The 14397-nt window shown below is 51.6% G+C and overlaps 4 protein-coding genes across 4 annotated transcripts; 2 read left to right on the forward strand and 2 right to left on the reverse strand.

Annotated features, from left to right (window-relative positions):
* Positions 1–70: 70 nt before the first annotated feature.
* On the reverse strand, positions 71–1436 carry BD324DRAFT_590603 (Snf7-domain-containing protein). The gene is made up of 6 exons (XM_022013791.1): positions 1326–1436; positions 1214–1256; positions 1096–1158; positions 881–970; positions 588–740; positions 71–524 (listed from the first exon to the last, which is right to left on the reverse strand). Exons 1-6 carry the CDS (start codon positions 1409–1411, stop codon positions 243–245), a joined length of 717 nt encoding a protein of 238 aa, XP_021871361.1. The 5' UTR covers positions 1412–1436; the 3' UTR covers positions 71–242.
* Positions 1437–1486: 50 nt separating this feature from the next.
* BD324DRAFT_625699 (hypothetical protein) lies at positions 1487–5199 on the forward strand. Its single transcript, XM_022015826.1, has 6 exons — positions 1487–2812; positions 2870–3055; positions 3108–3583; positions 3630–4334; positions 4415–4888; positions 4994–5199. The coding sequence occupies exons 1-6, from the start codon at positions 1696–1698 to the stop codon at positions 5123–5125; spliced, it is 3090 nt and encodes a 1029-aa protein (XP_021871362.1). The 5' UTR covers positions 1487–1695; the 3' UTR covers positions 5126–5199.
* A 194-nt stretch (positions 5200–5393) lies between these two features.
* BD324DRAFT_650925 (E1-E2 ATPase-domain-containing protein) lies at positions 5394–9510 on the reverse strand (the record flags this gene model as incomplete). Its single annotated transcript, XM_022018234.1, has 6 exons — positions 5394–5644; positions 5719–5805; positions 5889–7649; positions 7697–7815; positions 7893–8030; positions 8090–9510. 6 exons carry the CDS (start codon positions 9508–9510, stop codon positions 5394–5396), a joined length of 3777 nt encoding a protein of 1258 aa, XP_021871363.1.
* Positions 9511–12098: 2588 nt separating this feature from the next.
* On the forward strand, positions 12099–13855 carry BD324DRAFT_650926 (hypothetical protein; the record flags this gene model as incomplete). Its single annotated transcript, XM_022018235.1, has 2 exons — positions 12099–12423; positions 12477–13855. 2 exons carry the CDS (start codon positions 12099–12101, stop codon positions 13853–13855), a joined length of 1704 nt encoding a protein of 567 aa, XP_021871364.1.
* Between the last annotated feature and the right edge of the window lie 542 nt (positions 13856–14397).

Raw genomic sequence — 14397 nt, forward strand, 5'->3', positions numbered from 1 at the left:
CCGGAAAGAGAGTCGCGCCGCGCCGCCCGTTCGAGACATTTGGTCCCGCTCATAGTGCCCGGAATACTATGTCACGTCCATGCATCCATCGACTCGACAGTACAACAGTATAGATGAGAGATACAAAATGCGCAAGAGGTACAGATTACGACCTTGATGAACCAAGATGGAAAAAACAGGAGCACATATTAAGCAGCCAAAGCGACCCGTTCCTCTTTTCTCGCTTCGAGCGCTAAATCGTATCAGTGAAACCCAAAGATGAGTGCTGAGGCCCGCTCGCTTCGCTCACCCGGCTGCTGCACTTTGACAGGCTCCATAGGCTCGGTCTGAGGAGCCTCTGGTAATGTGACTGGTTGTTGTTCCGGTACAGAAGGTATTGCGGGCTGCGGCAGACGAGCTTTAGGAAACCACCCCCATTCTGCACAGGGACGTACGAAAGCTTCGCGTTCCAGCTGAGCCAGCTCTTCTTGTACTGCTTCTTCTTCCTCTGGTGACATTCTCGACATGAGCGCTTCGTCGATCTCCTGGAAGAAAGTCAAAGTATCAGTATTACCTCCCTAGACGATGGAGAAGTCTTTTTCTCTGACCCGTTGATATTCAATCCCTTCTCTCGTCTCTTCCATCAATTTGTCGACTTTTTCCAGAGACATTTCCGATTGAAGTTGTTTCAATACCTCATTCCCTACTGATATACCATGTAAGACTGCAGCTTGGATTTGACTGAACTCGATTGTAGAGACCTGGCGCAAGAAGCATCAGCCGTGAATGTAACGAAACGCGAGCACGGTTCATGTCTTGACGCCGCGCCGAGATTCCCTCCTTCCCCTAGACTCTGCGACCCATGCGAAGCACCCAGATGGCCCACATGCACACGACTCACCAGTTCTTGCAAAGTTTGCAGCTGTCCATCCGTTTTGGAAAGCAATTGTTCCTGGTATTTACGCTGCCGCAGTGCTGTCAAAGCGCGTTTCTGTGAATCCCAAAGGTCAGCAGATGCAGATGACGATGAATCTTGCTCAGACCGAATCCAATTAAGATTAACGTCGGTACATCTAGAACCCCAACCTTGTGGCCACAGATCTGGACCCAACCCACCTTGTTGCCTTCCTTCAAAGCCCTCTTCGCGATCTCCTGCTCTTTGTCCAGAACGGCTTGAAGCTGGACCCAGGTTCAGCCCCCAGTTCATAACACTCATCTTAATCATGACTCTCACCCGCTTCTGATACTGCTTGAGCTTATCTCTCTGTAGCTTCAGGCTGGAGAACGAGCATCAACAGACGAACTCCCGCTGTATTTGGTGGCCAAGATACTACCGCCCTACTCACTCTAGTATGGCTCGATCCTGCTGTGTGATCTTTGGTCCAGGTTGAGCCAGCCCGACCTTCTGTAATGCATTATGTAGATATCCCATGTCTGTGGAGTGCGATCAATCTAGGATGAGAAAACAGCGTCCTGGACGTCGCTCGAGATACGATACCGTCATGTCGTCAGTCTTTCGGACATCGCCGCCGATTATGGTACTCGGCATGCGGACGTCCCGTTGAAAGCCAGAGTTCTGCAGTAGTTCACTTACTTCTTTTGTCGCGTCAAGGCGGTGGACTCATTGGCCATAGTCACCGTACATCAGCTCAGTGAGGAGACTGCTGGCTTTCTTGTTTTCGGAAAGTCTGAGAGAGGGCTCGACCCGCCGCCAAGATGTCAGGCTCAATGTTCGGAGGAATTTCCATTGCGGATCGCTTGAAAGCCGCTGTGAACACGCTCGAACAAACCGGGTCATCGCTGCAAGCTCAGGCCAGGGCGATGAGCCAGCAGCAACAGCAGCAGCAGCAGGGCCAACAGGGTCAAGCATCAGGATCACAGTCTAGTGGAACGCCTCGACCTGATTCACCCTCTGTCTCTACGAGTCAAGGCGGCTCCAAAGGCGTCGCATGGCCTTTGACCTCTGGGCCTGGAGCTCCTGGTTCCCCTGCTCGGTCCACACCTGTCCCTGCTGGGAGTAGCTCGGTAGCCGCGGGGCCAAGTACTAATAGTCCTAGTTCTGCTACGTCGCCGACTAGGGCTGGGACATACATCTCTCACGCTGCCGGAGACGCATTTACAGGTCTCCGTAAATCTTTACATTTTGGAAGAAGCTCTATCGATTCAAGTCCTGTCCCTTCTTTTTCTTCACCGAACACTCAACAAGGTGGATCATCACCGGCTCAAGAACTCAAAGACATACCTCATGTCGATCATCAACCTCGCCCCACTACTCCTTCTAGACTCCTCGGCGCATCAGCACCATCTTTCACTCTAGGTTCCGGCCCCTCTTCACTATCCAATACTCGGTCTCAATCTCCTCTCTCCCACGCTGCTCAGATACCTCTCCCGAAATTTCCACTACATGCCCTTCATACAGAAGCCGATCTACCTCGTCCAGATCCTTCTGATCCCGCCACGTACCCTTTACCTCCTTCCCCGACTCTATCACCTTTACTCTCTGTACCGCCGCTTTCTGCAGGATTCAGCGATCCACTGGGTGCTTCACCGAATTTGGATCCAGTGATCAGTGTAGACGTACCAACCGTGGAGCTCGTCGCTGCCTCCAAGGAATTGGAGAATGATGGTATGGCTTCAACGGTGGATAAACACTCAAGTCGCGGGGAGAGGAAAGTTAACGGGGACGTCGTGCCAAATGGTATCGGGCTCGGCGTCGACGGGGTAGATCTGGCGGGTATGGAGAATGGCTCAGCCTCCGGCTCCAGTACTGCCGTCGATGCCGCAATACCAGATCCGGCAAAGGATCTCGAGACTGCTAATAGTAGACTAAAAGGTGAGCTGAACGTTGCTATTGACCCATCCCAAGATGCTGAGGCACTTCATATTGAAGATCTCTCCTCCCAATATTCCACACTACACGCTCAAATGACGGCCGCGGATAAAGTCCTCAAAGACCTCACCCCGCTGGAAGGTGGTGTAGCCGATCACGAAGCGTTAGAAGGCTGGGTGCGCATGATGAACGCCAAGGTGGTTATGATCACGGAAGAGATGAAGAGATTACAAGGGCAGATTGCTCGTGAGTCTTTAGCTCACGTCGTACTGTAGTCTGACGAGCCTTCCCCTTCTAGTTCAAGGCGCTCGAATGGAGGAAATTCGCGATACACACCGTCTAGAAGGCACATCTCAAGGCGAACTCATTGCCAAACTCCGTACGCAACTCTCTACTGCCGAGTCCAATCTCGCCGCAAGAGCTACCGAGTTATTGATGCTGTCCAACCTCAAGACCGAATTGAGTAAAGCACAGACATTAGCTAAAGAAGAGGAAGAGAAACGGACAAAGGCGATCTCACTGCTGAAAACAGTGCGGATGAAGCTTGTCAAGGTGGAAAAGGAAAAAGAGGAGATCGAAAGAGATCGAGCGGAGGAGAGAGCAGAGAGGAGCACAGCCAAGGACGAGTTGGAGAGATTCAGAGCGGACAGGGAACGCGAAGTGACGGCGTTGAGGAGAGGCTTCGAGAAAGAATTGACGATTGCGAGGGAGAGACACGAAAAGGATCTAGCGGCGAAACGTGCAGCCTGGGAGCTAGAGATGATCACGACAAAGGTGAGACATGGCTTTCATACAACAGGGTCTATACTGACGCCACCAGGCGGCACACGCGAAGGAGCTCTCCGGCAAGACTATCAAGGTCAATGGTCTCGAAGCGATTGTCAAGGAACTCAGCGCGACTAAGCAAGATCAATTCCAAGAGATTCAATCTCGTCAGGCGGAGGTTGAGATGAGCCGAGCAGAGCTAGAAACCTTGCGTTCTCGAACGAAAGATTTGGAATTTCAACTGCGCGAGGTCAATGAGCGATGTGCCATGTTGGAAGATGCCTCGGGATCTGGTGCCGGTCCTTCGGCCTCAATGGACAACGCTCCGGGTCGAGGTCGAAATCTGCGGGTTGCTTCGGATTCTTTCGGTGGCCGAAGTGCTACACCATCGCCCACGCGTGGCTCCCAATCCACTTCTTCTGTCGACGTTCAGCGCCTCTTGGCCGAAGCAGAAGCTCGATCGGAAACCAAGGTTGCTGATCTACGATCAAAGATTCGATCATTGGAGAGTGAACGCAATGATATAGAGGAAGAATGGGCCATCAAATTGTCGGAGAGGGTTCGGGAAGTTGAACGGTTAAAACGTGTCATTCAGGAGAAAGATGGAGAGTACGCAGAGAGTCTCCAAACGACCAAGGGGAAGGAAAAGGTCATTGAAGAAGGGATCGAAGCGAGGAAAGCCTTAGAAAAGGAAATCAGGGCATTGAAAGCTCAGCTAGAGGAATCAAGGGAAGAAGTGGAGGGTGCATTGGATGCAGAGGTGAGTTTTGAGAAGAATTTTGGGCGAGACGGGAGAGGTTTCGATCCATGTTCTGACGGGTCATTGGGACTTTCTTTCAGCGCCTGGTCAAGGAAGAGCTTGCTGCTATTCAAAGTCAAATCGCCGACCTAAAATCCCAATTGGAAGATTCGAAATCATATGGAGTCAACCTCAAAGCGCATAATAAGACGCTCCGTGAAGAACTACGCAAAGTTCAATCATCCGTTCAATTGTTAGAACGACAACGGAATCCTGGCGTAGGATACTGGAGCGCATCTACAGCAAGTTCGAACGCAAGTTCGAGTTCACCTTTGACGCATGGTCTTCCTGCGCCTCTGTCTCGCGGGATGACTGATGGAGCCGCTGGCGCATCGACACCTTTGTCGAAAGACAAGGTGAGACCTAGCTTGGAGAGCTCCAGGTCGGAAATCAGTAAAAGTACGACGACGGCGGCGGGTATGAGTGGACACTCAGATGGGGATGCCTCAGCCGGCTCCAACTTAAAGGCCACAAATGATCCAAGAAATCAAGATGAAGAAGAGGTCAACTTGGAAGTGAGTGGACTTCTTTGGTCCAAAGTCACCCAACCCCCCTTTACAACAAGACATGTCAAAATGAGCTGACTTTACACCTTTTTTTTTCTTCGCTTTCGCTCGCAGTATCTGCGTAATGTCATTCTTCAATTCCTTGAACACAAGGAAATGAGACCGAATCTCGTACGCGTTTTATCTGTCATTCTTCGGTTCACACCGCAAGAATTGCGTCGACTCAATGCCAAGCTCTTGACGTGAGGCTTAGAAGCATCTGCATCAATACAGCGCTCTGTCCAGCGCTTTGAGCGCAGCATAGACAGCATGCATGCATTCTTTCTTGCATTTCGTCACATGCTGGCGACCTGATTTGATCCGATCTGATCTGATCTGACGGGTCAGGGCGACGAGGCTACAGAAAGGTAGTGGTATAAAGTTTGGACTTGTACAGACTTATACTTTTTTGAGCTTCGACTCGCACTCTTTGCCCGGGTCTCGCCTGAACTCGCCTCGCCTCGGATTCCCCGGCCTACACGCCCCATCGCATGGCAAGACTACTCAAGACCACACTGACACTACTCAACGCCATCAATACTGCGCTCCAAACGGGTGTCAATCGGATTCCTCCGGCAGGGTAAAAGATACCGGCAGCGAAGGGTATACAGACCGTATTGAACATGATGGCCCAGAGGAGGTTGAGACGTTGACGGTTGTATACCTTTTTGGAGAGTTTGAAAAGGGTAGGTAGAGTCGAGAGGGTAGATGAGAGGAGCACAAAGTCTAAGAACGGTAAGTGAGCATCAAAGCAGAGCAGAGCAGAGCAGATTTGGCGAGACTGAGGATGGATAACTCACCAGATCCCGCTAAGACCGCTTGAGATCCATGTCCCATGGCGACAGATACGTCTGCAGCAGCCAACGCAACGGCGTCATTGAGACCGTCTAAAGACACAAGCCAGGCGAGCGTCAGCGACCTATTCGCGGATGCTCTCTCTCTCTCTCTCTCTTACGGCGGTGCCACTCACCACCGACAAACATGATTTTGGATCTCGGGACAATAGGTTGCTTTGACTTATTTCTCCCCTTCCCAGTCCAAGATACCACCCGTTCGACAAGTGATCGATTTGAAGGTTCCGCATATGGAGAACCACTAGATCCTTCTTGTAGCTCCTTGATCGTATTTGCCTTTTCGATTGGCCCGACACCTGCTCTCACATTTTCTTCAGGAATGCCTACCATCTTGGCGACTGCTCTCGCTGTCGAAGGAGCATCACCCGAGAGCATCATGATACGTATACCGCTCTTTTGAAGCTGAGACAGAATCGGTTGCGCAGATTGACGAGGCGGATCCGAGAGAGCGAAGCTGGAAGTGAGGACGAATTGAGCAGAGAGGGAGGAAGAAGATTTGATAGCGACAAGTACGACAGATTTGGCTTGTCTGAACCATTGTTCCATGTGTGATATTTGTTTTGTGCTCAGAACCAAATGGTGATCAGAGAGTAAGGCTGGATTCCCAATGAGGAGTTCGAACGATTGGACGCTGTGTTGGGGCTTGACAGTCGCGCGGATACCTCGTCCGGCGATCTCCTCGCTTGACAGTACTGCTGCAAAGCTGGACTGCGATCCAGTACTTTTATTTCCCTTTGACTCGAGAAACTCCACTAAGCCCTTAGCCAGAGGATGGGTCGATCCCCTTTCGATATCCAATATGACCTTCTCCAGATCATGTCTCGGTAGACTTTGCCATTCGTCATCCCCAAGCCAATGCCTCTCATCCGTCACTCGACTTTTCCCCTCTGTCAACGTGCCCGTTTTGTCCAGGACGACCGTGCCGACCTTGGTAGCGGCCAAAAAGGCTTCTCCACCACCACTGGCCAAGATGCCAGCTTTCGCCGCAAGTCCGTTCCCCACTGCGTTTGCACATGGGACAGCGAGACCTATGCCACACGGACAAGCCACAACCAACGTGGCAATGGCGAATTCAATGGCGTAAAATATAGCTCCTCCATTTCCATCTTGATGTTTGGAGAGATGACCAGTCAGGGCAAGGCTCAACCAGGTAATGAGGACGATGAGGGAGATATACACGATAACAGGGACGAATACGCCTGTGAGGCGTTCCGCCAACTTTTCGATGGGTGCTTTATGCGCCGAGGCGTTGGAGACGGCTCCGATGATATTATCTAGCATCGTTTCTGTCGGAAGGGACGTCACTCGAATAGTAATGGCGGAAGACAGATTCGTCGTTCCAGTGTAGATAGGGTCGCCAGGTTGTTTGGAGATAGGGTGCGATTCGCCAGTCAAGGACGATTCATCGAAAGTTGTGTTTCCAGAAACGACGATTCCATCCGTTGGAGGTAGAGATCCAGGAGGGACAAGTATGAGGTCGTCCTTTTCGAGATGATCCACAGAGATGTTCCGAGTCTGTCCCAGAGTCTCCTCATCTGATGGTGACTCCACAGACGCCTCATCCTTCTCATTCGCGCTCTCGTCGTTCGAGCCCGGAGCGTGTCCAGCCGGTGACCCACTGGTCTTTTCGCATTCTGCACCGCCAACCAATAATGTAGTATCAGGTCGAAGTTGACCCAGTAGACTGATCGCATCGGTCGTCCGACTCCTCGCATACGCTTCGAGCGTCCGACCGAGCAAGATGAACATGATCAAAAACACGCTCGAGTCAAAATATGTGCCGATCGATTTGGAAGTGCGGGACGATCGGACATCGATGATAAGCATGGCTATGGAGGAGAAGTAAGCGACAGAGGTCGACAGAGCCACGAGGAGATCTAAAGTTTGATTTGTCAATCACCTTATACTACACAGTGCGACTCACCCATGCTGCCGAAATTGAACAGTGATCGCCAAGACCAACGACCTGAGTGTGATTTACTGGACCTAAGAGATCCTTTAATTTTACGATAGATGGGAGTGAGAGATCTAGCGTAGAATAGCCTAAGTACGTACGGTCAGTGAGGGTCAGGACGGCGCCTCGATGGGCCTCCCGGATAGCTCGGAACTTGACCGCTCACCTTCCAACACCGAACTGAATGATCGTAGCCAGAGGCCATAGGATCAATGTCCCTGCGTTGGCTGCTCCCCATCTCGGGCTCATCAGCCATTCTTTGAAGTCATTTCCATGCGGGAGCAAGATCATTCCGACCACAGCCCTGCACAGCGTCAGAAAACGACGCGCTTCATGAGTCCGAGGGGTGCGGATCTTACTCACACGACAAACGTTGGGATTGCAAAGACGATAGCGGCGACCAGATGGGCCGCCAGTGTCCTGACTTCCCTAGCTTGGATATCTCTACTTCGTTCCGATATTGACCTAGGTTTGAGGATGTGGCTCTCAAACTCGGGGGCGAGGGTATCCAGAAAGGTCAAGATCTGCCTTATGGTGATAATCTTGGGATCATAAGTGATCTTCGATGATGGATCCTTGAGCGAGAATGGAGTCGAGCGAATGATAGGAAGGTTCACCATAGCAGTATTGAGCTGAGAGATACACTTGTGACAGTAGGTTCCTTCGACCATGATGTGAATCGTTCGCACCGTGGTATCGGCTTCGGGGGCGACGTCGATTCCTTTGAAAAGCGAGTCATCCGTAAGAAGACTTGACACTTCTTTCGCTTCGTATCCGAGATTTTCGATAGTCTCGATGAGTTGAGAGATGGGCAGGGATCCAGAATGAACAATGACGGCACTGTTGCCCATGACATCGATATTGACAGATTCGATACCTGATAAATCTCGGAGAGCCGTGGAAATGGCGTTGGAGCAAGAGGAGCAGGTCATCCCTTCGACGCTGAACGTGGTTCTGAATGAGGTGGATCGAGCATCGACATGATCACCATCCGTGTCCACGCCATCTTTTGCTGAATCCTTTTGTACCACTGACGGCTCCACGACGGTCGAAACGACTTCTGCTTCGTACCCTAGATCTTCAATCTCTTCTGCAATGTCCTCAGGTGCAAACTTTGCATAGTGTCGAATAGTCCCTGAGGAAGACAGCAGATCCACATCGACTGATATGATCCGACTGTCTGATCGGAGAGAGTTGCTGATCGTTTGGACGCAAGCCGCACAGGTCATTCCGGAGATAGAGAGAATCGTCTTGGTCACATCGACTCCACCAAAACTGCGTTGCGTAGATTCAGAGGCGTCCTGAACAGCAGCAACAGATGCAGATGTTGGGTTCCGCTCTTCCTCCTGGCAGACATCGCAATGCGCTAGATGTTTGGCCCGACGTTCTTCCTCTGCATCTTGCTTGGGTCGTCCTTTGGAGTTTGGCTTGAGCCAGCGGAGGATGTTTGAGCGAGTGAAGTCGGTGGTCGATCCTTTTTCGTTACGATCCGAGGATACCTCTTGACCCACTTGCTCCACGACAAAGCCTCCTTCAAGAACCAACAGCTCCTTAACTTTGGCGATGATGCCAGCCGCTGACTTTGGTTTGAGAGATCCCCCTATAGACGTATCGATGGAGAAGGTCACGGATCGAACGAGGAGGGAGACGTCAAGTTGCGATATCTGAGGGACGGACGATAAGATGGAGGTGATGCTTTCGACACAGGATGGACAGTGCATATTGGGTATGAGGAGTGTACATCGTGGCAGGTGGTAAGGGATGGAGTTTGGTGGTGACGACATCGTTTGGGGTGTGATATCAGCAAGAACAGCTGTGGTCCGGTTCGTCGTCACCGATGCACTGATTCCCAATCAGTTAGAAGTGTCTGCTCTGTAAGCAAGGTATCGACCCAGTGGCCAAATGATGAGTATGACTGAAGGACCACCACCCCCTACATCAACTATCTATATATATACATATGATTATGCATTCGACCCTGCGAGACTTTCGCGGTTCACCTCCACTTTGGTTCAAAAATCGCACAAATTGCTCACTTCAACGGAAGCAAAATACACGTGGCGAGGAAATGCTTCCGTTTTCCCCTAGGTGAGCACCCTTTGACAAGGCTAGTATGCTCATCGAGGTGATGACTTGGGGATCGTCGAGCTCAACTGAAAGAGGGGGGCGGGGGGGTCCCATCCAAGTCCAAGACCTCGGAAAGGGGGCTATGAGCTAGCCAACTCGAGCGTTTACGGGGATCGTTGGGACTGGGGACCACCTTGCTCTAACCGGATTAGCCAAAAAGGAAAAAATGTTTTACCGGAATAGGAAAGTGTGCGCTGTTTCATTCGGTTCAAACGCGTGAGGGGGGGGAAGTGGTGTGTGTGGGAGGGCCGCATATCTATTTGCAGCGATTGCCAAGTGTGTCAGGAGCCATTTACAGCATCACCGGGTGAAGTAGTGGCTAGGTATGCAGGGCAGGGCAGGGCAGGGCAGGGGGGCAAAGATGGGAGGGGAAAATGCACGCGTACCTGAAGCCGCCACAACCTGTCAATTGAGAAGGAGGGGGGGGGGGGGGTGTTGTTGAAGAGAGGGATACAGCCCTCGCCTCCCGCCAGCCAGCAAAGCCAGCCTGCCAGTGGTGCCACCACCTCCCCCTTCCTGCCGTCTTGTCTGTGTGGGCGGACCCAAAGATCGGGTCCTCTCTTCCGCTCTCTCTCTCTTTTTCTCTCTCTGTTTCCGGGGTGTCGAGATATTCAACAGGATCGGAACAGGAGTTCCGGTCACTGAGGTAAGTGAGGTGAGTGAGGCGTCGATCTCCTTGCTAGCACAGAAAAGGGAAAGACAGAGAGAGGGAGGCAGAGAGGAGGAAAAAACCTAACAAACAGGGTTTCAAAAGGAAAAAAGTGCGGAAACAGTAGTTAGCAGCATATAATACCCTGGGGGGGGGAATTTGGGGGAGGGAGCCTCGGTCAGTGTGTTAGACACACCAATCAAATAGAAACATCCCGTACCGTAGACCAACTTTCATCTCTTCTCTCTCTCTCTTCCGCATCTTCATAGACATTGACATTCATCCATATTCATTCCCTATTCCTGCTCTTCCCTTGGGACACATTCAGTGTGGCGAGGTCGAGTTGGACTGGATTCAACCCTCGCGTTTCTTTCGTGTGGACGGGCATTTTTGAGCATCTCCTTTCAACCGAACACACCCACACACCCACCCACACATACCATATATCAACAGGAACCATCCAACCTGGGAATCTTTTCGCGCCCCTCTTGTTGTTATTTCTGCATTCTCGCTGTATCGAGGAGAAAGGGATTCAAAAAGGAGTGAAGAAGAAGATCTCAACTCACCTTCATTTGCATTGGCATCATCGCATCACATCACATCACAACGATACCATACCATCTGCACCCAATCACTCTTGACGAACCTTCTACGCGATCCGACTACTTGCCTGCCAATTGACACGAACTCCCCAGTTTCCTGGACGAACTAGTTGATGACGAGCCTTTGCTCTTGACGATTCCCTCTTGTGTTTCAAAAGGTGAGTGTGTGTGTGTGTGGACGTGAAAAGCGTCATCCAACCTGAAACACCACTACAAATCCCCCCTTTTTACCCACATCTCTCTGCACTGATCGCTGTACCTCGGAACACACTCCTCTCTCGCCTCGAATGGGTGTCCCAAAGGGAGGTCGTTGCTGCTGCTGGATTTATTAGCGTGTTGCATGGTGCACAACACGTCTCTCTAGAACTCTTTTCTATCCTTATTCATGAAGATGAAAGACTGACATCTTCGCTTCCTATTCACTTAACTCCACACGTCGGGCCCTCTTCCTCTACAGCTGCTATCTTTTATCACAGTCTCAGCGACACCACCACCCTCTCCTTTCTCTCTTCTCTTTTCCCTAGGATCGTCGACCTTCCACGTCCAATCTCCCCTCCCTCTTCATCTCATTCCCTCTGTGTCTCCTTACAATCAACCCGAATCTCGACGACCTGGACAACTCTCAGTCTTCCCTCAGGAGGCGATCAGATTTGCAGAGCAAACATACGGCTCTCAACTGACCGTTGCGCGACGCGATCAAAGGGTCTTTGCCCCATTCCTCGAACATCATATCTCCTTTGGGACTCTTTTCCTGGAAAATCACCTCTTTTCACCTGGACCGTTGAAAGGATTTCGACCAACGTCTGCGCCGCTCAAGCCTACAATACATATATGGACGGATCGCCTCGCGTCCAACCCCTATAGATTATCGTTCACATTCAAACGGTTCTGGTAACCTTCTTGCAACGTCGAGCTGGACTCGTGGATTCAATTCGACCCATTTTTACCCTTTTCATCTATAGTATAAATCATACTCTTCCCTTCTTCCCGCGCCATGGCCCAATCTGTGTTTCTGCCTCGAACCAATCTGCCCACTTTTACACCTCAGTCGCCTGATCCCACACCCTTGAGGACCATTGCGTTCTCAGTCGCCGAGTCGGCGCTTCAATCCGATCCTAACTCGCCTGCCCTCGATTCGCTCGCATATACTGGTCCTCGTCCGTTCATTCGCGGTCAGTGGCTCGATCAATGGACAGTAGAAGACCTCGAGAATGTCCCGGTGCCCTTGGACCCGCACTACGGCGGCAAGCGAGCCGGAGAAGGACGAAAGTTGATGAATGTGGTGGAGAGAGCTAAAGAGAGGAGGGAGCGTGAGAATCGTGAGCTCTTTTGGAGTCTTCTCACTTTGCAATCCGCAGCTTACATGAAACAGTGCCACCCTTGCGTACCAAGTCTTCATACCCTGCCCCCGCCAGTCCACCCTTGTCGCCTTCCTACAACTTTGTACTGCCTTCCAACTCACCCCTCGCCGCATCGATCGCCGCCACGCCTCGCCAGAACGAGTCTCACTTCACCCAGCGCACTGATATCCCCACTCCCCCCAGTGCGCTGAGACGGACTAATGTCGCTCCTACCCCACCTCCGAACGTCACACGACCACGTCCGCCTATCCTTACCGTGACGCCGCCGAGCAAGAAGACTGTACCGCTGTACACTCGCTCTGTTGAGCCCAGCCCAACGAGACCCATGTTCGGAGTTCAAAGTCCCACAGCATTGACATTTGCAAGCATGGACAAGCGAAACCCTCCTCCAGACTTTGTTCCTCGACTTTCAGCGACCGAACTCTCTGCTCGACTCGGATTGAATGAGTCTGCTCGTACTCGTCGTGACCCAACAGGCGAGTCTCAACTCGCAGTTGCCAGACCCCACCGCACGCTCGTCAAGCTCCCATCTCTCGCTCAGATCCAAGCCAAGGTATCCAAAACTGAGGATGATGCCCAACGTGCCGCGAACCGAATGGTCATTCCTCCCACGCAGGGTGTTCAAGGCCAAGGCGATTCGAGAGCTCCTCGTTTCCCCATGGCTACGCCTTGGAAGTCATATCGAAACGATTCTCAAGGATCTCTCGAGATCCTTCAGACGCCGACAGACGAACTTCCGCCCCTGACTCAGCCGATGGTCTCTGCCCTCAGTAGGCCAGCTACACCCCCTTCGCCAACCCTTCAACAGATGGGCAAAGACTCGCCTGGACTGGCGATGTTCCTTCGGCAACGCACCAGTGGTCGACTCAATCGATCCCGACCGCTTTCTATGCCTCCTTTGGCCGCTGGTGAATCCCTCAACTTTGATGCCTTCCTCCCTCCCAAAGCATCGCTTCCCCTGCCTACGCGATCCAACTCAACATCCCCTACTCGTCCTTTCCTCGCATTGACCGAGAATAGACTCCATCAGACAATCGCCAATCGACGATCTGTATTCATCGGAGGTGACATTGCGACGCCACCACATCGATCCATGTCTCTCACTCCCTCGCTCATCTCACCCACGGACTCTACCCGATCGTATCGATCGTCCTCGAGTGGATCTCCCACGCTCCCAGTACCCATGATCACTTGCACACCTGCGCCTGTCCGCATGCTCAAGGACGGCGTGGAGCAAGATTCAGACGAGGAAGAAGGGGATGTAGTCTTGTTTGAACGTGAGGACGAGTGGAGTGATGATGTCGATGAGGAACAAGTGGAGGATATCCAAAGGGAGCAACTGGCCAGGATGATGAAGGCAAAGTTGGGTCTCAGGCGACCATCCCAGTGAGAGGGGTAAAGTAGCGCACATGGACATTTGGCAAAAACATCAACTATGGACAATCGAAAGAGAAGTAAATGTGGAGAAGAGAGGAACACAACAAGTATCGACATGGACACTTTGGACTTGGAATCTGAGATTCAAGCAGGCAAGAAGGTGAAGAAGAAGAAGAACAGAAGGAGGAGGAGATCAAGCAGAGACGGGTCATCGGAGAGGGATCGCTTTGCAAGCGCCGTTCTCATTCCTCATCTCCTCATTCTCATGGAGCGTGAGCAGTCCCACTTTTTCGTTCATTCAAACTCTCACACGTCTGGGAATCATATCTTTCTGCGCATGCTTGCTGCCTAGGTACAGCGCCTTTCTCGCTCATTATGTAGCTTTTGTGCAATAGCGATAGCAATAGCAATAGGATGCATGTCACGTTCATTGAGCCATGATTATAACGTTGAGAGGGAGGCGATTCAGCTGATGAATCTCCGCTCTGTCGGCTTTTGCAGCCAATCTTGGCCTAGGAAAATTATAATAATCAGATGAAATGTTGTTGAGGGGTT

The sequence above is a fragment of the Kockovaella imperatae genome (assembly GCF_002102565.1).
Source record: "Kockovaella imperatae strain NRRL Y-17943 chromosome Unknown BD324scaffold_6, whole genome shotgun sequence".
In the NCBI taxonomy this organism is placed as follows: Eukaryota; Fungi; Basidiomycota; class Tremellomycetes; order Tremellales; family Cuniculitremaceae; genus Kockovaella; species Kockovaella imperatae.